At 45.8% G+C, this 25269-nt stretch overlaps 1 protein-coding gene across 1 annotated transcript in view; it reads left to right on the top strand.

Annotated features, from left to right (window-relative positions):
- STS (steroid sulfatase) overlaps positions 1 to 25269 on the top strand; it is a 146010-nt gene that overhangs the window by 52003 nt on the left and 68738 nt on the right. Inside the window, exons 2-5 of the mRNA XM_033104872.1 lie at positions 17199 to 17339; positions 20295 to 20416; positions 20524 to 20646; positions 21883 to 22306. Coding sequence (XP_032960763.1) covers positions 17199 to 17339; positions 20295 to 20416; positions 20524 to 20646; positions 21883 to 22306 — 810 coding nt within the window. The remainder of the gene's footprint in view (positions 1 to 17198; positions 17340 to 20294; positions 20417 to 20523; positions 20647 to 21882; positions 22307 to 25269) is intronic.

The following is a 25269-nucleotide window of genomic DNA, read 5'->3' as shown; positions in this document are numbered from 1 at the left end:
TATGTGCCCTGCAACCTGACAATGACGTGCCTAGCATCTCCTGAGATGGGGTGGGCACACTCCCGCACCTTTCTGGTTTTTTTTCTTCATTTAATCGAAATGATGTTAGTTAAGTGGCATCTGGCTTTGGGAACACGCTTAGCAGCCGCGATACTACAGCAAGGACTGTGATTCTGTTGTCTGTGTGATACTTCTCAGGGAAGGAAAGTGGGTTTTATGTAAAAGTCAGTCTTGAAAAAGCCTCCAAATCTGCTATTCCAAGAGTTTCTTCTCCCCAGCCAGCCTGGTCTGCATGATGACAAATAGAAAACACCGATACAGACTCAGTAAGGAGAGCTTTTTATTCCAGAGGATTATTGCAAAGGGGGAAATGCTCTGACAGTACAGTCTGGGAGGGTTTCAAAGGTTAGGCAAAAAGGGTGTTTCTATTATAGGCAAGAGTAAAGCAGGCCAGAAGAACCAGGCATAGGGGTGTGGGAGGAAAGGGGGGCCTGACTGGACAGTAGACGAGAGAATAGTTTACCCTGAGCCCAGCCTATCCCCAGCTGGAGCCATCTGCTGCCTCAGGGAACCAAAGGTGAGGGTCCTGGGGAAAGGAGCAAAAGTGAACCAAAGTTTCGTTAACAAGCGTTTTATCCCCCTTGATCCGTGGGGACAAGCAATTCAGTGAAGCGTTTATGAGTGCAAGAACGGGAATCGGAAGGGTCTGTCTTTGGCTTAGTCCCAGACAGTGTGAGGAAGAGGGAGAATTTCCCCCTCTCCCCTTCTTGAGTTCTTCCACCTGGACTAATAATGAAATAGACGCAAGGCTTGATTCACAGGAAGAAGAACTAACTTACTCTGTGTGCATGGGAGATCATAAATGGTGATGCTCTCTAATGGTATGGAGCAGCCAGCTTTCTATACGTTTTAGGCAAGGACAGGATAAGTCTGTGAAGAAATGACAGGGCAAAGACTCTTACATTGGGGTGCTCATTACGGAGAAATGTAAACAAAGCTTTGGCTTGGTTAGTAAATTAGGAAAGGAGTAGCAGGCTTTGTTTATTCAAGCTTTTTGGCCCTGGATTCCTTAATTCAAGCAATCAGGGTATCTCTCCCAGCCCCCAAGCACTAAGGGGGACATCTTTGACAGGGGACATAGATGTCCTGTGTTCAAGGAAACAAGGGAGGGTCAGCGTGACCTTCCTGCATGGGGTGCTGGTCAAGTAACTGTAATTCAAAGCAGCCAATATGCCATTGTGGAATGTTTGGGGGCGGCCTGCCCCAGGTCCTGACCGTTGGCATGGGGACTATCTGTGAATTTTCTCCGAGTCCTACGGGGAGAGAGATTGTTTGCAGTCAACTATTTTGCAGAACAGAGGGTGAGCACATTTCTTAGCTGTTGCTGTTTTTTCAGATCGCTGTGAAATGGCAGCTTTGTCAGTGGTGTGACTTGATCCTAACTGCCTCTTCTCCCGCTTGTGGTTGTTGAGCCGCGAGGATACATTATTCAAGGGACACACCAAGAGGAGGCATCCTTAGGCTTCCCTTCGTTGCATGAGCTTCACAACCCGTGCCACTGGCCATGCCCCAGGAGCAGGGCCAAGCTGGACGGAAAAGTTGTGCTCAAGAGGGAAGCCAAAACTCAGCTGCACAGGCCCTCTTTCTAGGAGAAGTTTCCTCATGGGAAGATGGTTAATAAACTCCTGCTGATGTAGAAACTGTGAGTGGAGGATCAGCGACTGAAGTTGCTGTCTCCTGGACCATCTGCTCCCATCCCCAGTGACAAAGGTGAAACTCGGCCATAGCCTGTTGCTTTTAAACATGAACCAGAGCTGGGAACTTTACGGTAGGCTACCTGCTTCTTTTGAGTATTCTCTCAACAAGAGAATGCACGTATTTCTTAAACTCTGTTGTTGCTTGGTAATTTCCATTGATTATAATGATTTTCTGTGAGACTTCGCAAGACAAGGCTTGGAAGGGGTTATGCCTGGGGCTGATTACCGAGATGCAAATTGCTTTTATGGCTGTTTCAAAACATTCAAATGACCCATCATTACATGAGGTGGTCAAATCCTTTGTTAATTATCGTCTTCCTGTCGAGATTTTTGTGTCAGGCCATCTCATCCAGGGTCTAGCAGGCAGAGCAAGAAGCACGGTGCAGAGAGATGCCGTGCAAAGATGGAGGAGAATGCTTGTTTGGTGGGGTGTTTTGCTCACTGGGTAAGCTTTTGCTTTTTCATTTCCGCCTCAGGGTATCGTGGATGATGAGTTTGCCTGTGGACTGATGGAATCTCCTGGTTGGGAAAGATTAAACTGGTCATTTTGTTCAAATTCCCTACTTGTCCAAGAAGTAATCCATCTGCAATATCCCCGACAGATGGGCATCTTTCAGTCTCCACCGGGTTGTGGCAGGACAAAGGTGCAATTTGACAGGCTGACCATTTCGTGGGCTGGCAAGCTTCTTACAAGATCAAGTTCCTTATTTTGAACGCAGTCCTAGCTCTGGCCTCTGAGACAACAGCTGAATCTCTCTCTTTGGGAGACAGCCACTGAGGCAAATTTAAATACAACTGTCGTGCCTTTTGTGCCCTGGATGAAATGTTACCAGTTCCTGCGTCATCGTCATCACTTATGCATAATGCTTTCTGTACTCTCAACAGCCTGTTTGTTCTTTCCCCGATAAGCTAATTTGTGTCGGTCCCTCTTAAGTAGCAATGATCTGAACAGAAAAGTGTTCCAACCGTGGTGTGACGTGGGGAGAATTGAGTGCGTCTTCTTTTCCTCGTCACCAAAACACCCCCTTATTCATAGACATGGAAGCAGCCTTAGTTTTCGCCTTAGTGATTTCAAGTCATTCCTTCACTCATCGGAAGTAGATTAAAATTGTCAGAAGAGTGTCCATTAGGCCGTATCTTACCAATCAATAGGAGCGTCCTCCTACTGATGACTATGCTTCCTAAATAAGTAGATTACATGTGTCACCGTGGATTTTTCGGTCCCTTTTCCTCTTTGCTTCCACCTGTGACGATATCCCTGAGACTTTATTCTCTTCCAAAGCACAGACAACCTTCCACTTGCTGCCTAAAGTATTCTCATAGCGCATTCACACAAATCATCAGTATAAATTAATTGCATCGAGCAGCCGTAAAGCAGACTGCAAACCCTTTCACACTCGTTACAAAGCTTTGACAAATCATCAGTTACTTAGAACGTCCGTTTAGCCAGCCACAATTCAGAGATACTGTACCATGCGATTTTCAGATTCTGGGCTAGAATTCCTACTCCTTCTGCTGGTATTACTGGGGTAAGAGGTCTGGCAGCCCCCTTAAAGGAGACAAAGCCTGCATTGTCCCGAGAGAGCTCAAGGGGTGGTTCCAGTGATGGCTGTTTACTTTCCTACATGCACACACGCCCCCTATAACAATATTCATTCTGGAATCTTGTAGCAGATACATCTGCAATGAACTAATCTCTGGTTCCTAATATCTTCCTTTTGTACTTAAAACTAATGTGGCTGTTTATAAAGTGACATCATGACATCATTTATAAAGTGACTGCATGTCCATCCGGTCAGTATGTCTACGGATATTTACCTAATGCATGCAGTGTACTCAATGACTATACTGCGTACCATTGGTGAACATTTGCAGAGGTACCATCGTAACAGGTAGGGGACTGCCTTTTTAGCTAATTAATTAGGGGAATTATATCCTCTTGTCAAGTATAATTGTGGCGCTGTTTGAACTCGGATCGTCTCGGTTGACGATTGTTATAATTGTCTGTCAGTGAGTGAAATAATAAGCCTGAAGCTTACACAAACTCAACCTATGAAAACCCTTGCCAGAGCCATCCATGCGTACTTCGTAGAAGGCGGTTTTCAGTTAGGACATCCCCCGTGGGACTGAGCACACAGAACCTAGCAAATTGGGGGCCAGGGGCCCTCCTTTGCAAAGGGGGTGTCTTGGGTCTTTTTCAAAAAGACATTTAACCCATGCATTGTCGTTAAGTGTCTCGTATTATCTCTGCCTTCACAATGTCGTCCATCTCAGCGGAAAGAATGTCACCCTCCGCAGTGGACTTGCAGATGACGTTTCTCTGAGTGCACCTCTTCCCATCGGCCTGGGAATTTCTTTTCAAACTTTGTATTCCGAAGATGAGATCTACTCATGTATTTACACGAAAACCACTTTTCAGCTGAAGGCAATTTCGAATCGCTTCCTATTAATCGTATTGACTGACAAAGACAATAGATATTGCTTTATCCAACAGGTACTAACAGTGGAAGACAATAAATGTACTTAAATTCTTTTAGGGATCCTTGTACGTATTTATTATTATGATGATGGACGTTTGAGAAGCTGTGTCTGATCATGTTTACATTTGCATATCTTATGCTACTTTATGCCATATACCTATGTGTGTGTATATATACATGTATACATACATGTATACGTACATGTATACATACATGTATATATACATACAGAAGGTGCTAAAAATGTGTATACACATTTTAAGAAAGGAAAAAACTGTATTAAAATTATGCTAATGGGGGAACCACTTTGAGCATCTCTTGTCATTGCAGAAATCCAACGTGACTTGTATTCATCTTTTGTTATCGGTATATATTGAGTATTACAAGTTTAATACAGTTTTTTCCTTTCTTAAAATGTGCATACATTTTTTGGGGCACCCTCTCTGTATTTTGTGATAGATGTTGAGTGTAAAATAGTGGACCCTGATTATTTGCCCCAAGAAACCATCGCACCCCTTGGTCCACCTGGCCACTCGTGGGAGCTGTTCTGTCCTTACACATGTTGTTGGCTTCAACTTGAAATAGGTCCAGTCCGCCTCTGGCTTCAGATGCTTCGAGGGGCAATCTCACTTCCCTTTTAGCAGAGCTTTGGATCAGAGTGCCACTGAGGCCCAAAGGAGTCACTCAGCTTTACAGCCTGGCTGCTGATTTGTTGGTTCTTTGAGGAATTGTCTGTTCTCTCTTTTCCTCTGGATGTGGTCATCTCAGGTGCCCCTCCTGTCTGGGGGGTGGGGACAGGCATGACTACCCCTGGCGACCCCTCAGAGTGCCCAGGGGACCTCCGCTGGCTTTCCTACCTTGCCCCAGCCGGGTCATCCTGCCCCTAGGGGCAGGATGACCTGCAGGATGGACTGGATGGCTTGGGTGCAGATGGACGGTCTTCTCAGGATCTAATTGATCTGCTGTGTCCCCCATTCCACATGCAGGAAACACCCCTTTCCTTTTTGGCTGGTTCCCCATCTGCTGCCGATGTCCTCCAGCAGGGATGAAGGCAACCGAGGGTCTCTCGTTTGTAGGAAAGTTCATCACGTACCTTTGCATACTCAACTTTCTGATCTCATTTTATAATTTTAACTTAGAGCCTCACAGGCTGGTGAGGAGGTAAAATGGTGCAGCTGCCGTGGAAAACAATCGGGTGTCTCCTCAGTAAGTGGATCAGAATTCCCATGTGACCCTGCCATTCCACTTCTAGGTATCCAACCCAGAGAATTGTAAAGAGGGGTTCCAACAAAAGCCTGTACAGGAATGCTCATAGCAGCACCAGTGAGAACACCCCGAAAGTGGAAGCAACACAACTGTCTGCCAACAGATGAGTAGATACACAAAATGGGGCAGGACCATACAGTGGACTAGAACTCAGCCATGAAAAGGAACAAAGGGGGAATACTTGCTACAGTGCCTGTGAGCCTTGAAAACATGATGCTCCGTGAGAGAAGCCAGGCACAAAAGGCCGCGTAGGATGCGATTCCATTTATATGAAATGTCCCCCGTAGGCAAATCCATAGAGAAAGCAACTTACTGGTTGCCAAGAGCTGGAGGGAGGAGCAAATGGGGAGGGATTGCTGAACGAGTGCAGTTTCCTTTTAGGGGTGATGAAAAAATGTCCGGAGCTCGATAGAGATGATAGTTGCACAATCTTGTGAATGCACTAAATGAAGTGACTATGATTTCAAGACTTAGTGCTTTATCTTGTCATTATGAGCTGGGGGGAGGTTCCCTTTGACTTTCTTCATCTTAATTGCCAGTGAAAGCTGGTTGCTTATGTCATATCCTGTTTCTTCCTCTTTTTTTTCCCCCTTTAAACATTTTCAACTGTGTACATGCGTCTTGACTGGACAGAGACTAGCTATCAGCATCTACATGCCGGGGTGTCCTTTCAGGGTACTTAGGATCCAATGACAAAGGGCCAGGCAGTGTATGTAGACCAGTGGCGGTTCTTCGTGAAACCTGAGGATCAGATCTGGCGAACCAAATTGAGACCAGGAGCTGGTGGGACTTGTGTGAACCGGAAGGTCTCGGGGAAATGGAGTAGAGGGGAGTGTGAGGGGCCCCCAAAGCCAGACGCTGTCCACAGGGTACTTACGTGACGTGGGAGGGATGGTGCTGGACTCGTGGACTACTAACGTTTGTATGTGCATTGTGACTAACAAACACGTTTACAGGACTTGGTCCCGTTTAGTTTGTAACCACCTTGAGATATAGAGGATGGTCGTGGAGAAGGCACAGTGACGCCCATTTAGCGGTTGGACGTTGTGTCTTCTTCCTTCTGCCTTGGCTCGTTTCTGAGATCCTGTATCCAAGAGGAAGAGGCTGACAAGGTTTCCGTTCAAATTTGTGGCCACTTTTGCTGAGACCAATGTGGTGGACGCAGTGGGTGGCCAGTGTTGCATTTTAATGGGGGAATGAGAAGGATGATGGCCCTGGCACTGGAAGGCGGATTCCTTGAGCTCAAGGCTAGAAGACAGGGGCTGCTGCTGGTCAGGGGACCGTGGCGTGAGCCAATACTGACACCCGAGCACACAGGGCTCTTAGCTGGAGTCCCATGGGCAACTGTAGATGTCAGGCCGGGTCACCTTTCCCCGAGGCCGTGGGGTGGGTTCCACGTAGACACACAAGCAGGGATGTGATCATTATGACATCACCTCGGACCGCTTTTACATCGAGTCTTCCTGTGGCTGGACATTGAACCTTGGAGAGTAGTCTAATGGGACCATGCATGTCAACTGCCTACCATCTTAACTACCCAAGCAATGAAAACAAACAAAGAAAACGCCTCTGCATTCTCATTGCAGATCCTCAGAGGTCTATGCACACATTTATAGCGGCCAAAACTCCGCGGTGATGATGTGACAGCTTGGGGGAGGGACGTCCCCATCCTGGCAGGAAAGACGGCCAGGCTGGTTGTCATTTCTCTGAAATGCCTCTAAACGTGGAGGGATTGACTAGCTTGCTGAAGGTTGAGGTGAAGACTAACAGCTGGCTGGCCATCCAGGTAGTGCCAATGTCCTCAGCTAAAATAATCTTCTTCTTTTTCATCTCAAGCCATCACCGGGCTGAATGGTTCTCACCCCCATAAAGATAGTCGTCGTACCCCACACGGGACAATCCCAGAGGCCTTCTGATCTGTACAGCACTGATGAGAACAGCAGGATGCGAGGAAGCGTTTCACTCCATTTCCAAACCCCTTGCTCTCTCTCGTCCTCCAAACTTCCTGCGCGTTCTGTGTTCCTCACCTTTTGCATTTGCTGCCCGTGCTTGCATTCTTGCCCGTTGCCTGTCCCGTAGGCCGTCCTTCATACTGAATGTTACAAATCCAGGGAAGGTCGGGGTACCCTGGGGTGTTTTCACTGGGGGATTCTGAAACATGCAAATACCCCAAACGTTGACCCAGGCTCGGCTCCTTCCTGTGAGTTCCCTGAGAAAACTGTGTAGGGATGACCTCTGTGGCTAGACTAGCATTTTACTATTGGCTCCAGCCCCGAATCCCCAAAAGCCCCTAGCGGGAGAGGCCAGAATCTGTTCAGCGTGGTCCCTGCAAATGCCACACGTCAGGCCATCATTCTTCAAACAGCGGGAGGGGTGATGGGGCCCTCTGGGGTCTCCTTCATAAGGGCACGAGTCCCATTCAGGAGGGCTCCACGCTAGTTTCCTAACTGACTCCCCAAATCCCCACCTCCTGATGCCATCACACAGTGGTCAGGGCTTCCACATCTGAAACTGGGGAGATGGGGCTCAAACGTGCAGAGCAACGCAGTTTCTAGATACGTGCTTCTTACATGATCCTACCCCCCCCCCCGTGCGGAGGTCATCCAACCCTGGCCTTCTCATACTTTCCGCCATGTCCTACCCGAATGATCATGGTTCTCCAGGACCCAAAACGGGCCCCTTGGGGCGACCCTCAACGTGCCATTGGGGAAGTCCTAGGATGTGCACATTCTCCAGAATTTGGAGAAGCACCCTGACACACAGTTTTCTTCGTAAATTATAGATGCATAAAAGCATTAGGTAGGCCGTGAAGAGTGGATAGCAGCAAAGCCTGTGGATTTGCAGGCTGACTAGGTGTATTAATGGGCTAAGCATGAGAGTGATACCCTCACAATAAGAGGCCTTTCAAAGTGACAGGCCACAATGTTTATCTGAGATCCATGAGAATAGCAAGTCAGGAAGCACTGATTCAGGCAGCAGCCCAGACAGTGTTCCGATGAGGACACAAAGGCCAGGGGTGTTTATGAGAAAGGGAGGGGACAATGACATCACAGAAGGAAGGCGTTGCTATCGGTGCAGATAACGTGACACAGTGACGCTGATGCTGAACAGTGTTTTTAATTTTCAGCCCAGAGTCATCCATCCTGTAGTCACGACACCTGCTTTCTTGTTGTCTTTGCAAACAGCTCTTTGGGAAACCAGGCTGCTAAGGCCCCGTCCTGAGGTGACTTTGTCCTGTGTTATAATAACATCCAAGGTTTGAGAAGTAAGACAGGCTAGGCCATTCCTCTGGGAGGGCAGCTCCAACTCCATATTAAAGGGGTTCTGTTGATATAACTTTGGCAAGAGACATGGTTTCCTTTCATACGGTCACCTTTTGATGAGTGCGATTTCCATCGGTGCCTCGGCCAAAGCACAAAGGTGCCAGTGATGGACCCTTGGGATCTCGCTGCAGTAGTTCAAACTAAAATTGTGGTGGACGAACCCCATCTATGAACTCGCTCCAGTTATGCCAAGTGGGAATGCACTGGGATGTATGAGGCGTGCGTGCCTAACAAGATTATTACAATTTTTCCTGCCGGTTTCATCTCCGGGAGGCATCTCTTGATGACAGAGCTCTGGGCCCCCTAAAGAACAACTGTGTTGAAAATATGTAGTCTTGGGTGGCCACTTAGCTCAGGTGGTTAGAGTGTGGTGCTAATAACACCAAGGTTGCTGGTTCGATCCCTACATGGTCCACTGTGAGCTGCACCCTCCTTAAAAAAAAAAACAACAAAAACGAAAAAACATGTAGTCTTCCAAAGCTTAGCAAAATGAAAGGGAGTTGAAGTGCAAGCAGAGATATTCCACGTTGGTTATTCACATTTGTAAACACACTGTTCTCTTGACAATGCAACTCCATCCAAAATGGAGGTCTTTAATTTGTTCTTTATTTTGGGGGAAAAAAATGCAGTTGAGTGTTCAGATGACCTCTTATCCTTAAAAGACGACCCACTCACTACAAAATATACTTTACACAAAATGACCCTTTATCAAAGCTCTGTGACATCACATATTTTCTGGGGAGCGCGATAATGTGACTAAATATTTGCTTACAATAATTATGAATTATGGTGTGCAGAATTTCTACGGCTTTGTCTTAGAAGCAAACCAAAAGATGTAAATGTCTAGCTACAAGAGATTCAGCTATTTAGAATGAAAACAATGAATTAGCAACAATAAAAATTTCTTTGGAAAAATTTGGGACAACATTGCAATAGGAACTTTTCTAAGGCATTTAAATCTATAAAAATACCTGCTTAAACATGTATTTGGATGAGTTCATTGCTGTCCAAATGTCAGACTATTTTTCTTTGTGAATTTCAAACAGGACATCTGTTAGATAACACTTTGTTAACCGGATTTCATTTATTATCCATGGCTTGAATTGGAGAAAAATTGCATTTTTCTAAACAAAACGTGGTTTGTAGTGTAGGTGTCTTTCTATTTTTTCAATAAGCCTTTTTTCCCCATGAAGCAGATATATCTGGAATATAGACGTTGCCGTGGTAAAAATTTGTTATGCAAGCACAGTGTTCATTTTATTTTAATGAACAAATTTAATGTCATTACACCTCGAGTTATGAAAATGTTCTTTTGTCTCTCTCCTTCATAATAATTCTGTTTTAGGAATAGCTACCTTCTCAAAAAAGCTCTTTTTTGCTTTGGCCAAATTAAGATTGTTCAGAGAAATAATTTGTTTTTTCAAAGGGGGAAATTATGCAGATTTTCAGAACTTAATGTGCCATGCTCTTAATATTTTACAGCACTTTCATTTCATGTTTAAGTACTTTTATCAACCAACTCTGTTTTAATAGTTTAAAACATCTTCATAAACACCTTGTTCTAATCCTTACTTGTGGGGAAACAATCAGGTCTGGTTCCTTTAGATGGTAATAATCTATATGCAGTGGGATTCTAAGTGGCTATTAACAAACTTAAATTTGCAAACATTCTTAATTGGCCTAGAAGGAAGTTCTGACTCTACCCCTAATAACGTGTACCCCGGGCACCTTTTGAGGTATAATTGGTGATAAATGGTCACCTTGTGCTAACCAAAACCATTAGGCCATTCAGAAATGAACATAGATATTAATCATTATTAATGGTCTTTAACTCTCTTGGGCTTAATTTCAATTAAAAAACAAAAAAAGTTGGGCACCTGTACTAATGCTTTCACCACAGCGCATAGAACGTTGGAATGCTTTTTGCCCAAGCAGCACACACAGGTACAATGGATCCTGACGATGGCGACATTTTGGCATCGAGAGGACGCATTGTCATAAGCCCCGGACATTTTCTGTCTTCATTGTTCCTTTTCACAGCTAATGGCCCCAATACCTTTCAGAGAGCAAGGTTGAAGAACCATTGATCGCTCTGTCTTCCTGACACCTCATATCCAGTCAGTTACCAAGTTCTATTGATTGCGTCTCACATCGGTTCTGTTCTCCCAGCCCGCCTGCCCCCACCTAGTCTGGGGTTAGTCAGCATCTTTGTGGGGTTATGGCCGTTGTCTGCACCTGCTGTCCAGCCTCTGCCCGATCCATCCACCACAGAGCGACAGAGTGAGTGTCTGAGGATGCAAATCAAACATGCCTGTCATCCCCTGATTAAAATCTTCGCTGTCTTCCCATCACTTCGAGACTAAGATAAATGTCCTTTGTGGGCGGACAGCGCCCTCAGGTCTGACCCCTGCTGTGTCTGGAGACTTTTCCCCCCCTCACAGTGAGAGTTTTGCATGGAAAAAATCAACAACAACAACCCAACGAAAACACATGGCACACAGTTGTAGGAATGCTGTGCGCTCAGCCATTTGTTCAACAAGCACAGAACAAATGACTGTGGAGAGAAGCCTGTCTCCTGAGTGACTCTCCAAGTTGTCAGTTTATATATATGTTTTCTTTTGTACATTTATAATAAAACTGAAACCCTAGCAAAACAAAGTTTATCTGAAAAATAATCTGATTTCATTTTTGTGTATAGTAGGAAGCGCAGTAGCCCCAGGTCGGTCCCTGAATGGGTGGAATTTTAGTGGAACTTTACTTAAGACTCAGAGCTGAATTTTGTTCTATTTAATCTCTCTTTCAGTCATATCCCTCTGGGCTACCGTACATACTTTCTTCCGTGCCTGGCATTTTCAGTTGTAAAACAAAGCTTCATTTTCCACATGGTTGGTGAACTGAGCAGTGCATCTTTAAATTACTTCTATGAATTCTGACTACTCATCAGTAATGAGACGTGTCCTTGAAATGAGTTCTGCATGACCTTCCAAGCCACTGCCAAGAAAGCTTTGTTCAGATCCTCATTAAGAAGTGGACTTCCCATCTTAAGCGATTGTACTTGGTATTAGCTCTCAACTGTTACTGAAAAATGACCCCAAAATGTAGCACCTTAAAGCAACACACACTTGTTATCTCACAGTTTGTGTCAGGAATCTGGGCACAGCTGAGCTGGTTCTTATGCTCCCATTGCCGAGCTGGCCAGGGTGGTGGTCTCATCCGACGGTTCGACAGAGGCAGAAGGTGTTTCTAAGCTCACTCAGGTGATTGTGGGCAGGATTTGTTGCTTTTAGGCTGTTGGCCTCATTCTCTTGCTGGCTGTTGGCTGGGAGTCTCCCTCAGTCCCTCCATGGGGTTGTTCCAACATGGCAGCTCCCTTCCTCAAAAGCCAGCAAGAGATGGAGTCTACTGGCAAGACGGACGTCAGAGTCTTGGGCAGACTAATTGCAGAAGGGATGTTCCCATCGTTTCCATATTCTGTTCCTTAGAACCGAGTCTCAAGTTCCGGTCAAAGGCGAGTGCGTCATCCAAGATGTAAATACCAGGAGGGGTGTCATTGGGCTATCTTTGTCGGTCTCCCAGATCTTTGTTTAAAACTCTATTACTGTAGCTAGTCTACATGAAATTGCAGTAAGATCACTGGTTATGATGACTGGTAACAACTATTGGTCCCTAACTATTTATTACTCCCTTATCGAGCCATAGTACTATGAATATAATTTTATCCTCACTGTAATGCTTCTAAGGTATTATTATTATGGTTATCTGCATTTTATAGGGGAAAATGCTGACAAAGAAGCTAGATAAATGGTCCGTGGATTCACTGTAGAAGCCACATTTCTCACTCCGCTGCTCCCGTTAGTGGGTTCTGTAGTTGTGGGTTCCTTCCTTGGGCCAGTCAGAGCCTTGCAGGGTGATTCTGTGTCTCATTAACCTCAAAACTATCACAAAACTGTCACACTGTCTTTTATCAAGTTTTTGCCCTGTAAGCGTTTGTCGAGTTGAAGTGGATTTGGTTGAACTATCAGTGAATTGCTTTTAATGGCAAAGGTATGGATACATTAAAATACTCCTAACAAGTCAAATTTGTCTAGCACTTTGTCATGTGGGAAATCTTTTATTTTTCTTTCTCTTTGGGAGAGAACAGGGGAATGTTCTCTTCCCCGCCCCAGCTTTATTGAGGTATAATAGACACAATCAATTTACACCACACACACACACACACACACACACACACACACACACACACACACACACGGTGCCAAAAAATGTATACACATTTTAAGAAAGGAAAAAACTGTATTCATCATAATACTCAATATATAACAATAACAAAAGATGAACACAAGCCACGTGTGACTTCTGCAATGACAAGAGGTGCTCAAAGTGGTTCCCATCAGCGTCCAGACACTTCTGATCATGGTAAACTACTGCTTGAGCGTAGATACCATCTCTTAAAGTGTGCATACATTTTTTGGCACCCTTGGTATATATTTAAAAAGAAAACGTGATGTTTGTTATACAAATACGTTGTGAAATGATTATCACTGGTAACTAACACATTTTTCACCTCACCCAGTTAATGTTTTTGTGTGTGAGGGGGACACTTATAAAAGACCTACTGTTGAAACAAATTTCAAGTATACAATACAGTATGACTAACTATTGTCACCGTGCTGTGCAGTAGATCCCCAGAATGTATTCCTCTTATAACTCTTAAGTTTATACCCTTTAATCCACATCTGCCCGTTACCCTCCACCCCCAGCCACCACCCTTCTACTCTCTGCTTCTATGAGTTCAACTTTTTGTTTGTTTGGTTGGTTAGGTTTTTGTTTTGTTTTCTTTTGTTGTTTTTTTTTTTTAAGAGTCCACGTATGAATGAGATCATACAGTATTTGTCTCTGTCTGGCTGGCTTATTTTCCTAGGATAATTCTCTCCATGTCCATCCATGTTGTCTCAAATGGCAGGGTTGCCTTCCTTTTTTTTTTTTTTTTTTTTTTTTAAAGATTTTATTGGGAAGGGGAACAGGACTTTATTGGGGAACTATGTGTACTTCCAGGATTTTTTCCAAGTCAAGTTGTTGTCCTTTCAATCTTAGTTGTGGAGGGCGCAGCTCAGCTCCAGGTCCAGTTGCCGTTGTTAGTTGCAGGGGGCACAGCCCACCATCCCTTGCAGGAGTCGAACCGGCAACCTTGTGGTTGAGAGGCCGCGCTCCAAGCAACTGAGCCATCCGGGAGTTCAGTGGCAGCTCAGCTCAAGGTGCTGTGTTCAATCTTAGTTGCAGGGGGCGCTGCCCACCATCCCTTGAGGGAGTCAAGGAATCAAACCAGCAACCTGTGGTTGAGAGCCCACTGGCCCATGTGGGAATTGAACCGGCAGCCTTCGGAGTTAGGAGCACGGAGCTCCAACCGCCTGAGCCACAGGGCTGGCCCGGTTTCGTTCTTTTTTAAGGATGAATAATATTCCATTGTATCTATACCACATCTTTATCCATTCATCCATCAACAGACGCTTAAGTTGTGTCCATGTCTTGACTGTAGAGAATAATGCTGCAGGGAGCACGGGGGTGCAGGTATCTCTCCCAGGTCCTGACTTCGTGGAAACCCTCTTTCATCACCACTGTTGACTGCCCTGTGGCATCTCGCTGAAATATATGGGGAATGAGGCACAGTGGGCTGAAACTTCAAGCTCAAGTCCTCATAGCTGGTGGCCTGAGCTGGGACCAGTCCCCTGTCGCTGAAGTCTCCACTCATTCCTCTACTCCCAGGAAAACAGAGAGCAAAAGCCAGCAAGGAGAGAATTCAGGAGAGAGGTAGGGAAAGCGAGAGTGGTTGCAAGAAGAGAAAACAGTAGTCATACTTCCCCGGTTGCTTATCTTTAAAAGAAGGGGACAGAGTCGAGCTGAGTTCGCTTTTATGAAAAGGGGTGGTGATCTTTGAAAGGGAGAGAAGAGAAGTAGGAGAAGATTGAGAGAGAGAGAAGGGTGTTGCTTCAAATTACCAGTGCGTGGGAGAAAGGGTCCTTTGATCGGGGTTCAGAAGGCACCTGGCACGTGGACTGTCGGGAGAGGAGAGCTGCTGGTGGGAGGGCAGGGTGGGGAAAGAGTTGCCACGTGGACCGGTGACAGACACGTAGCAGGTAAGGACAGAGGAGAAGGAATCCCAGAGCCTAACGGTCTCTTTCTGACACCCTCACCCTCACCCTCACCAGGCATTTCAGAGCTTCTGTAACCAGCAGGGCACGGTACAGGTGAGGAATGTGATCTGTTGGCATTTAAGATGGACTTGTGGGTACAAAGGTGAAATTTGTGTTTCCTCAGAGGGCTTACAGTTTCCAGATCCTTCCACAGAAGCCAAGCTTCCTTTCACATAGGCGAACAAAGGAAGTGAATCGTAGTTGTGTTGTGTGCAGGAGGCAGATTTCACAGATGATGAGAAGGGTGACAGGCAGGTTATAACTGGGTCATTCTGAACTGGGGGTAATTTTGCCTCCCAGGGGACATGTGGCAATATCCACAGAGATATCTGGTTTCAGAATTTGGGAAGGGAGGGGCCTGCTACTGAACGTCCTGCAGGGAATAGCATAGCATCCTTCCCCACAACCAAGCATTATCCAATCCCAAATGTCACAAGTGCCGAGGCTCGGAGACCGGTTTACAAGTCGAAGGCTATTAAGTTGAATATCACCCATGACAGCCACGTTCCTGCGCCATTTCTTCATGTAGGCGACGTGGGGAAAGGGCTTACGGTGCATGCCCCCAGAAAACTGTAGTTGTACAAGAAGACATTGTATTTATTTATTTTCTGTATTAAGGGGAACATGAAAACATTAGGTGGGTGGAAACACATACCCACAGCGTTCCGGTGTCCGCCTCCCCTGGTGTGAATGGTCTGTGTTGCATTCTTGGGGACAGGAAGTTATGATACGTACTCTTGAATACATCACGGGTATTCGTTATGGATTTGCACGCCTTTAAATCCACTTAGGGACCCCTGATGCCCCAACCTTAAGTGTTCCGTAGGCCTTACTAATGGGTGTCATCGGTGACCTCCACATGCTCTAGCACGTGTCACTCTCCCTATTTAGAGATGGACGCTAATTGTTGAAATAATCTATTACCCATATTTCCTTCCCACCATTTACAGAATGGTTCATGGCCTTTCTCAGTCACCTCTTTGCTTGAATTAGAGTGAGGGATTTTGAACTCAACGGAGTAAACGTCGACTCTGGATTGCATGCGGTTTTCTCTGATGCTTGTTCAGCCAGCCAGCTGTCCTGGTCCCTGCGGTCCAGTTACGGAGGAGGGCCACCTTCCAATCTCACATCCACAGACGTGGTCGAGGGTTATTTACTCACTGGCTCAAGCCCCGGGTATTGACTGTTTGATGTCAGAGCGTGTGTCCAGAGAGAAGCACGCTGCCTTGTGCAAAGCCCCACAGCTCCCTTGTGAACCATGTCCCCTCCCCAGTGTATTCCTGACACAATGTGTTCTGCTAAGGTCTTTCTTGATTTCTCAGGCCCAAGTTCTCCCAGGATAGGCCCGCAACTCAAATGGCCTGTCGGTCATTTAACCCCATCATTGCAGAGCCAAGGCATTAGGGATGAGTCCCCAGCTGCTCACGTGCTTGCAGGTTCTCTTTCTCATCTCATATTCAGTTTGCAATCCCTATGGACATCAGAGAGGGGTTTCTGGTATGTGCGCCTTAAGCGCCATCCTCCCCAAATTCCTGCAGCCTGTTATTCTCTAAAGGAATGGAATGGCGTAGGGTGAGTGTGTGTTGTGATGACAGCCATAGCAGAGGGATGGATTCCTTTCCTGGGCGCGTGTTCTCTGATCTCTAGCCAGTTCCCGGAGATGCCCAAGCCTGTGGACCTTGTGTTCCTTGAGTCTGGAAAGATTTACCTACATTTCTGTTTCCCTTTTAAAAGCTGCTCCACCAACACTCACAGCTAATTTCAGAAGGGATGTGACCCTGAAAATGTGCTCTTCATAACGTGCTTGTTTTCCCAGGACTCAAATAGAGAACTCTTAGCTAATCACACAACCCAGCTTCTATAAAGAGAGCGGGAGATGGTTGTGTTTTCATTGTTTGAAACAGAGCGTACGTGTTGGTCTAGGGTAGAAAGGAGAGGTCATTGCTCTCCATGAAAAGGAAAGACTTGTTTTGGAAACAAATGCACAAGAAAAAGGATAAAATTCTTTCCCCTCTGGCATCATAGACAGTGTGTCTTTGGAGCTCGTGTTGTCTGGGGCGGATGGGTTGCAAGAATGCCCCTTCTGAAATGTGTGTGAGGAGAGAGGAAGGTTCTAGAGAAGGAGGTGAACGGTCCACCACACACCGGCATCCTTCACCTCTCTCCTTTTTCCCTTTGCAGGAAGATGAAGATATTTTTGCTTCTGCTGCTCTTCCTGTGTGAGGCCCAGAGCCGTGCCACGTCAAGGCCCAACTTTGTCGTGCTGATAGCTGACGACCTTGGCATTGGAGATCCCGGGTGTTATGGAAACAAGACCCTCAGGTTGGGTGACATGCCTATTGTGCAAACCCATGGCCGTGCTTGTGGGCGCTTGTCCCACATTGCAGACCATGTGGCGATGGTTTAAACCCTCCAAACCGGCACACGTTGATGTGTGATTTCACAGAGACACCCAGATAGAGCGGTAAGGAAGGCAGGTGTGACATTGTGTGAACAGGTGTAGTAAGTTGGATACACTCAGAGGGGTCACCAGGAAGGTGGTCGTCATCACGCTTGCTTGCTGGCCGCTACCGTGCTGCTGTTTTTCACATCCTCAGTTTTCTTGCCTTTGTTTCAGTTGGTGTGAAGGCTGCCCTGGCCCATGCATGCTTGTCACCCTCCCACTCAGACCTCCACCCCTTCCTTCCTCTTCTTATCCAGGCTGTTCTCCATCATCATTCAGACACTCTGTTGGGGACAGATGTCCCAGGGACACATGGGATGATGCTAGAACGTTTCGTGGGCCACTGGTAACTGCAGCGGTAGGAAGAAACACACTGGGACCAGACTAAGACAGAAGAGGGAGTTTGGATTCTGAGCCTCCTGCGTAAAACTGACTTCACCTAAGAAACAGTGGAAGAGCCCTTTGGCTTGAAAAGGAAAGTCAGCCTTGGGGGTAGAATCTTGGTATCAGCATTGTACTTTCCTCTTATGATAATGACAAAATTTTCCCTTACGATCACAACCAAAATGGTTCCGTGCAGAGCTTCATGTCACAGACCATCAATTCACACCGAATTCAAGGAGAGGACGGGGAAAGAGATCATTTGCTTTTACTAGAATGTTCTCGTAAGATCAATGAGTAGTAAATATATGTAGGGCTCGGGGACAGACCCATTGCTAAGTGCCACAGGAACCTGATTTATTTCCGTATCAGTTGCTCTGGCATCTTCTTTTCAAGGTGACAATGCATCTTGGAAAGTGTGTTTCATGGTTACGTGTCAGAGCGGACAAAAATTAAATTACTTTTTTGAGAAGAAATTTGCCTACAAGATATAGCCACGTGCACGTCAGTTCCAGCCTGAATCTTTGCACTAGATGTTGCTTGTTGTTTTAAATATGCTGCCCTATGACACGCGTTAGATTTTTAGACATGTGTACAGGGATAAGATCTGCACTCAGTGTTCTCTTAAAATTTTAATGGACCGCGAATATTTCCTGCCCCACCTTTTGCTTCATTTTATAAAAAGTTTAGATCTCACTTCCTGACATCTGTGAGATGAACTTTGTTAGTAATTTCATGTTTCTTATCAATCATAACGTCTATTTTTAAATTTTATATATTCTTAATATCATGTAATATTAAATATAATAATAATAATGCTGAATATAATATTCATATAATGTTAGATGTAATAGTCCTAAAGTTTATTGAGATAATTAGATAATTGTTTCTACTCAAGGGCCTTAATTAAAAAAATTACAATCAAGCCTTTAAGGTTTAGTTTCTACCAATTATCAAAAGAAAAAAAAAAGTGTATAAAAGTCCCAAGGAAGAACCCCTGTCAGTGTCTTACCTCAGTCTGTCTTCTTATCCATATTAGATTCCAGGCCTTTCTGAATTACATTTCTCACTTTGTATTTTATAGTATCACACGCCAAAGTTGTCAGGTTTCTCAGTGGGCCCACAGAGGTACCATGAGGCTTAAGTCCTTTACAGTTTTGGTCTTCTAAGCACCGTGTAGCTTTAGGCCAAAATGAAAGTGGAAGTCTTGACAATTAAATGCATAAACTACACTCACAGGTGGGAGACCCATTTGACAGTACACATGTAACGAAATGTGCACTTTCCCTTCAAGATGTGTGTTATTGCTGACTCTTCTATATGGGCCCTGGACCAGAAAGGCTGTGGGGCCCTAACTGGGAGCAAGACGCGTGCTCCACCCTCACGGGCCGCCATCTTGGAAGGCAGCACAATTAGCCACGTTGTCCTCTTATAATGTGGAAGCTGCTGCAATAGCGAGTGCAGCTAGATGTCTGACACAGGGAATGGGCCCCTCCCCTGGGACAGGTGTAGTAAGTCGGAGGCCATAAAAGGCCCGTGAGAATCCCTACTATGCCTGGAACTGAAGGATGGAAAATAACCAGCCAGGCAGACAGGGAGGAACCAGGGTTCCCAGTGGGACATATGGGATAAGAGTTCAGCGTGCTCCAAGAACTGGAACGCATTCATTCCCGAATACCAAGGAAGTTTGGAATGACTTCCTAAGGTGATGGGTCTGGAGCAAAAGCACCAGGATGGTTTATCTTGCATAATGCGTCGTCCTAGAAGTGAGCCCATAAATATTTAAATAAGTAAAGAAGCATTTATGAAGCATAAAGACCATGAGCCAACACGGCGTGGAAGTGATTTTATAGCATGCCGCTTTTTCACATTAGCCTGCATCCCTTTTTCCTGGACCATATTAACGCATTTGTTGAAGTTCACTGATAAATATGCATGATTCCCTGTATTCCCTTCTCCATGGAGGCAGGTGGAAATTAGGCAGAGGCTGGTGAGACCTGATTAGTGGTTCCCCTTTGGCTGTGGCTGGAACAGAGGAGGGAAGCTATCCCCAGAGCTTTCTCTATTGAGGGCATGGAGGTAACTGGGGGGACATGAGTTGGGGAGGAATGAGGCCTTGGTCCATCTCACTCACCCTCCTCACAGTAGCTAATTGTGAAGACGTGTCCCTCTGTTCTAAACCAGGGCTAAGGGAGCAGGAGTTCAGAGCCCTCTGAGGGCATGTGGGGCTCCCTGGACCAGTCGTTTTGGGACCACTGAGCGCTCAGCGTGGTTTTCTTCTTTCTCATTCTGAGTCTTTGTTCTATGCCCCCTCTCCATTTCCTGCCCTCTCTCCCACTTCACACAACCCCACACAACCCTCAGTATCCCAGGACAGGTGTCTCCCTATGAAAAACCGCAGAGAATGCTGCATTTTCAAAGTGATCATGAATAACATGGTTCTTTTCTCCTAGGACTCCCAATATTGATGGGTTGGCCAAAGGAGGAGTGAAACTCACTCAGCACTTGGCCGCGTCTCCACTATGCACGCCAAGCAGGGCAGCCCTCATGACAGGCCGGTACTCCATCCGATCAGGTAACCTCCTGGCTCTATCGTCGTGACGACCCTTCTCCTTGGGGCGTCTTCCATGTTCCAATCTTTGTGGTTCCCCTATCCTAATCCTTGATTTTCTGCTGCCTCAGGAATGGCGTCTCGGTCGCGTGTGGGCGTTTTCCTCTTCTCAGCTTCTTCTGGAGGACTTCCCAGCAGTGAGATTACATTCGCCAAGCTCCTGAAGACTCAAGGCTATGCCACAGCTCTGATAGGTGTGGGCCGCTGAGTTTGGGGAGGCAAGGACCTGGGCAGGTTGAGCGGGGCAGTGTGGAGGCGGGACAGCAGTGTTGCTGGGGTTGATGCTGCCAACACAGTGGGCACAACTTTAAAGAGGAAAGAAATGATTACAGTTCTAAAGTAAAGCACGATGCCCCCATCTGGGCTATTTGAATGTGTGGATATATGTTATTGTGTGTGTGTGGATGGCTGGAGAGAGAGAGAGAGAGAGAGAGAGAGAGAGAGAGAGAGAGAGAGACGATGACAGACACACAGATGGATCAGCAGGTGGATATATGGGTAGATGGAAAGACAGATGAGCTAAGTGACAGAGACAGGCAAAATACATCAATAGATAAGATGGATGATGGATAGATGGATGGTTGGATGGATGGATGAGACAGATCGATAATGGATAGATATAATTGTACACACACAGAGCGTAAAAAGCCCCATACACACCATGCTATTGGTAAAGATTTTCCTCGTACATGTAATACTAAAATTGTGTCATCATTTGTCTCAGTCGATATTCCCATATTGATTTTATTCCATTGATATGAATGATGGCTTCTGCCTTCTTCCTTGATAAGCTTGGGTCTATATGCAGGTCATCAGATGAATCCTAGAAAATCTCACAGTAGCAAAGTGACCATTCTTGGTTCTCATCCATGTTGTCCTAAAACCATCTTCATTTTCCTTTTTGTGAGGCACTCGCTAATTTAGTGGCATAATTAACATTTTATAAGAAATGTTCATAGGTGCTTAACATAATTGCTGAGTTATGAGTATGATTTCCTCATGCCTCAAGGGTAATTTTTTGGGGAAAAGATTCATTTCCACGGTTACCATTCAGGGAACAAAATCAAGTTGCTTCCAAGACTTTAATTTTAATCAAATGTTTTCAAAAACCATGTATCCCAGAAAAAACGTGTTTTTCTATGTAGTTACATCTCGTGCCCTTTACGTATCTTAGGTATTTGTCTTTCGTTTTGTTTTGTGTTTCAATCATTAGATTTTACTACTTGTTTTCTGGTAGAGGGAGTAGTTGATTCCCTAGTATTTGTGGAAAAGGAACCAAAAAAGGAAAGAAAATCTGTAGGGCCCTACGGAATAGGACTTTGGCTCATAACTAGGCAGACACATGCTACTTCTTAGTGTGGGAAGTAGAAGTCCACACACAAGTCATGGTGTCTTTGGGGACTCAAAATATCACCCCTTTGTCTCCTCAGGGAAGTGGCACCTTGGGATCCACTGCCACAACAAAACCGACTTTTGTCACCACCCTTTAAACCACGGCTTCGATTATTTCCATGGGCTGCCCGTGACCAACTTGAGAGACTGCAAACCCGGGCATGGCACTGTCTTCATGTCCGGCATCAGGCTGCTGGTCTTCATTCCTCTTCAGGTCATTGCGATTGCCCTCCTCACCTTGGCAGTGCTCAAGTGGCTGGGGCTCTGCCACGTGCCCCCTGCCGTCTTCTTCTGCCTCATTTTCCTGGCCGCTCTGATCCTTGCCTCCCTGCTGTGCTTCCTCCACTACTTCCGGCCCCTGAACTGCTTCCTCGTCAGGAACTACAACATCACCCAGCAGCCCCTGTCTTATGACAACCTCACGCAGAGGCTGACAGAGGATGCGAGCCAGTTCATACGACGGTGGGTATCGCCCCTCACCCTGGCACCGCCGGTGAAACACGATGCTCGGTGGTTCCCACACCGGTGGGACAATCAGGCTGGGCCTTCTGGCCACACTCCGCCTCCCACGCTGGGTGCAGTCCTCCCGCCAGGCTCTTGGGTGATGGGATGTGAAGAATGAGATGGCACGTGTTGGGTGGCCTCAGAAAGGAATTGTGATGCTGTGGGCTGTCCCCAGAATGGCTTTGTCAGGATCCCTCACATCCTGTGTGTGTGACGCCGTGCCAAAAAAAAAAAAAATGTCTACTGGATGCCCAAGGGGGCTTCAGATCCCACTGTGGTGTTTAATCATCACATGTGAGGTCAGGAGAGAAAAGGTCCCTGCGTGTGGCTTGAGGATACAGGTTGCCCTTGTCATGTAAATAATAGGGGGACATCCAAAATGTTCAAGGCAAATTTCTAAGAGAAACGAACCTCCGTGAGAGAGCTGGGTGAACTGAGTGATCTCTCTGCGGTTAGTTAGGTGGGTGCCCTTTGGCTCACGGTTCTGGGGGTTGCAATCAGCACAGAGAATGACCGTCACCTGAGCCATGAACACCAATGCTGAGGAGATGTTCTAGCAGGAGCACGTGCTCTTCAAACCAAACCAAACCATTTGTTCCATTTGTCTTATGACAAATAAGGACAGTGGTACAGAGACTCGGTCTTATCCAGGCGGCAAATCCTGGAGAAACCGGGCGCTCCCAGCCAGGTGGCCTGGCGAGAGACGTAACGTGACTTTAAGAGAAGGGGGCAGGTAGGGAGCTGGCAGCCATGCCCCTGAACACCTATTTCACTTATCACCTGCACGTGGAGGCACGTGGAGTTGTCAGTTCCTACAGGAAGCCTAACCATTGGCCCAGGAGCCAGGGACACACACAGATGGGGTGGCCACACACATCCTGGGCAGCCACAGCGCTTGCTTCAGAACCATCCATTGTGCAACAGCTTAGTACATGGTGTCAAATAAGGGAGGGCCATTCTAACAATCACACATAGACAAAGAAGGCAGGAGGGGAACGTCCCTTGAGTATCGTTATGGGGCATGATCCCACAGACTATGTAAGGAGAATCTGGGATGCTTGCTATTAATAGAACTGCTTACCTGTAGAGATTTCTACTGAGTATACCTGCAGTAAGACCACACGTCTTCATTCCAACAAGCTCTCCAAGACATTCTAGCCCAGGCAGCCCCTAGGATGTTCTGACAAATACTGGAGCATACGTGGAGCATAGTTTTGTTGTTAGGGACAAATGCCACGATCGTCATGATGCCCCTAGATTTTTCTAGAAGGGGATGCTGACACGTGGTCAAATGCAAAAGCTTTAGAATGTTATAAGATGGACATTTTACATCACCCTCCAGTAAGATGTACACAGATATTTAACTGAAACATGTTTCCTCAGATGATCTTTTTCTTGCAAGAGTGATTGCTTTTAATACTTCCTACCCTGTTGTGTTCTGTTTTATTTTTATTTTTCAACCTATCTGGTTGTGACACTAAATTAATGTCATAACTCAACGGTGGGTCACGGTCTGCATGGTTGACAAAGCACTCACCTCGTGGGTTCACTGTGGTGTGTTTTATAAATAAGAGAACGGCCATTCCAAGATAGAATGGGGCTCCCAGGATTGCAGACCTATCCGTTTAAGCCAAAACACAGCAGTCTGCTGTTTGGTAAATTTGCTGTGAAATCAAACCCTCTCACATCACTTTCCATCTCCCAGCAATCTCGCAGAAACAGAGAGGAGATTAATAATACAAAGCCCGTTATGGAATGACAGGGTTCAGAAATGATAACGCGCTTTCCAGGGGGAATCAGTGTTTTACAACATGTGGTATTTTGACAGAAATGAATCCACAGGGTTTATGAATATTCATAGGATTGCAAGGCATTTTAATGGGTTCCTTAGCATCTGACTTTGGGAAGGGAGCAAAATAAATTGGATTATCAAATGGATATTGAAGCCCAACCAGTTTATGTTGATTATATTGAGCTTTGTGAAATTTTATTCCAGAACTGGAGACAGGTGTTTTAGCAACACCATGGTTGCAGGCTATTGAGTTATTATGAAAGGGTTTATTCTTCAGAATAGATGGTTCCAGTGAAAATGGCTGTTGTCCACATTTGAGCCATGCAGACGTGGTCAATACAAGTGGAAATACTAGAATTTGTGTACTGCAGAAGCTATTCACAAAACGTCTTTTTACATACATTATCCGAAGACACAAGGATTTAAACCGCCTAGGTAAAACCATGTTTGGGTAAAATCGTCTTCTTGTGTTATATTAGATATCAGACTCCCTGCATGTGAGGTCCAAGATCTTAAGAGATTTGCCTCAATATGTCACCACAGAATCATAACAATGGTGACACCACCATATTTACAAAAATGGTTTTCAAGGACCGGAGGACACATGTCTGTGTGTCGTCTCATTGGCCAGGATGTCCTGAATCATTTAGGCAGGTCTCACCACATTTATGAGAAATGGATTTGGAGTTAGAAGCAGAAGAAAGAAAAGCAATCAAACCATTGACAGTGTTTGTGATGTTTATTCAAATGCTTTTGGATTCGAACTTTTCCCCATTGAAACCGGTGCTTTATTTTGATGTAGTAACATAAAAAGCCATTTGGGGTACCGAACTCCTGCTTAGTTCATACGTCAAAGGCCACGGGGAGGATGATTTGATCTCTTTATATTCTTTCTCTAAACCTTGTTGCTGAAATGATTTGTATACTCAAGGGTGAGTTCTTGAGTATACAAATCCTGAGATGCTAGCTCAGGATGGGAAGATATGAGTGATGGGGCAGAAGACAAAAACGCTGCCTTGGATCATGAGGCTCTCAAAGGAGGCCTGCTTCACCCAACGTGGCACGTGCCCTGGGATTCCAAGAGCATGTTCCCAGGTTGAGTAGGGTGGCAATTTGGAATATATAGCCA

Source organism: Rhinolophus ferrumequinum, chromosome X (genome assembly GCF_004115265.2).
Source record: "Rhinolophus ferrumequinum isolate MPI-CBG mRhiFer1 chromosome X, mRhiFer1_v1.p, whole genome shotgun sequence".
In the NCBI taxonomy this organism is placed as follows: Eukaryota; Metazoa; Chordata; class Mammalia; order Chiroptera; family Rhinolophidae; genus Rhinolophus; species Rhinolophus ferrumequinum.
Note: the sequence above shows the minus strand (reverse complement) of the source record. Positions and strands in the feature narration are given on the sequence as shown.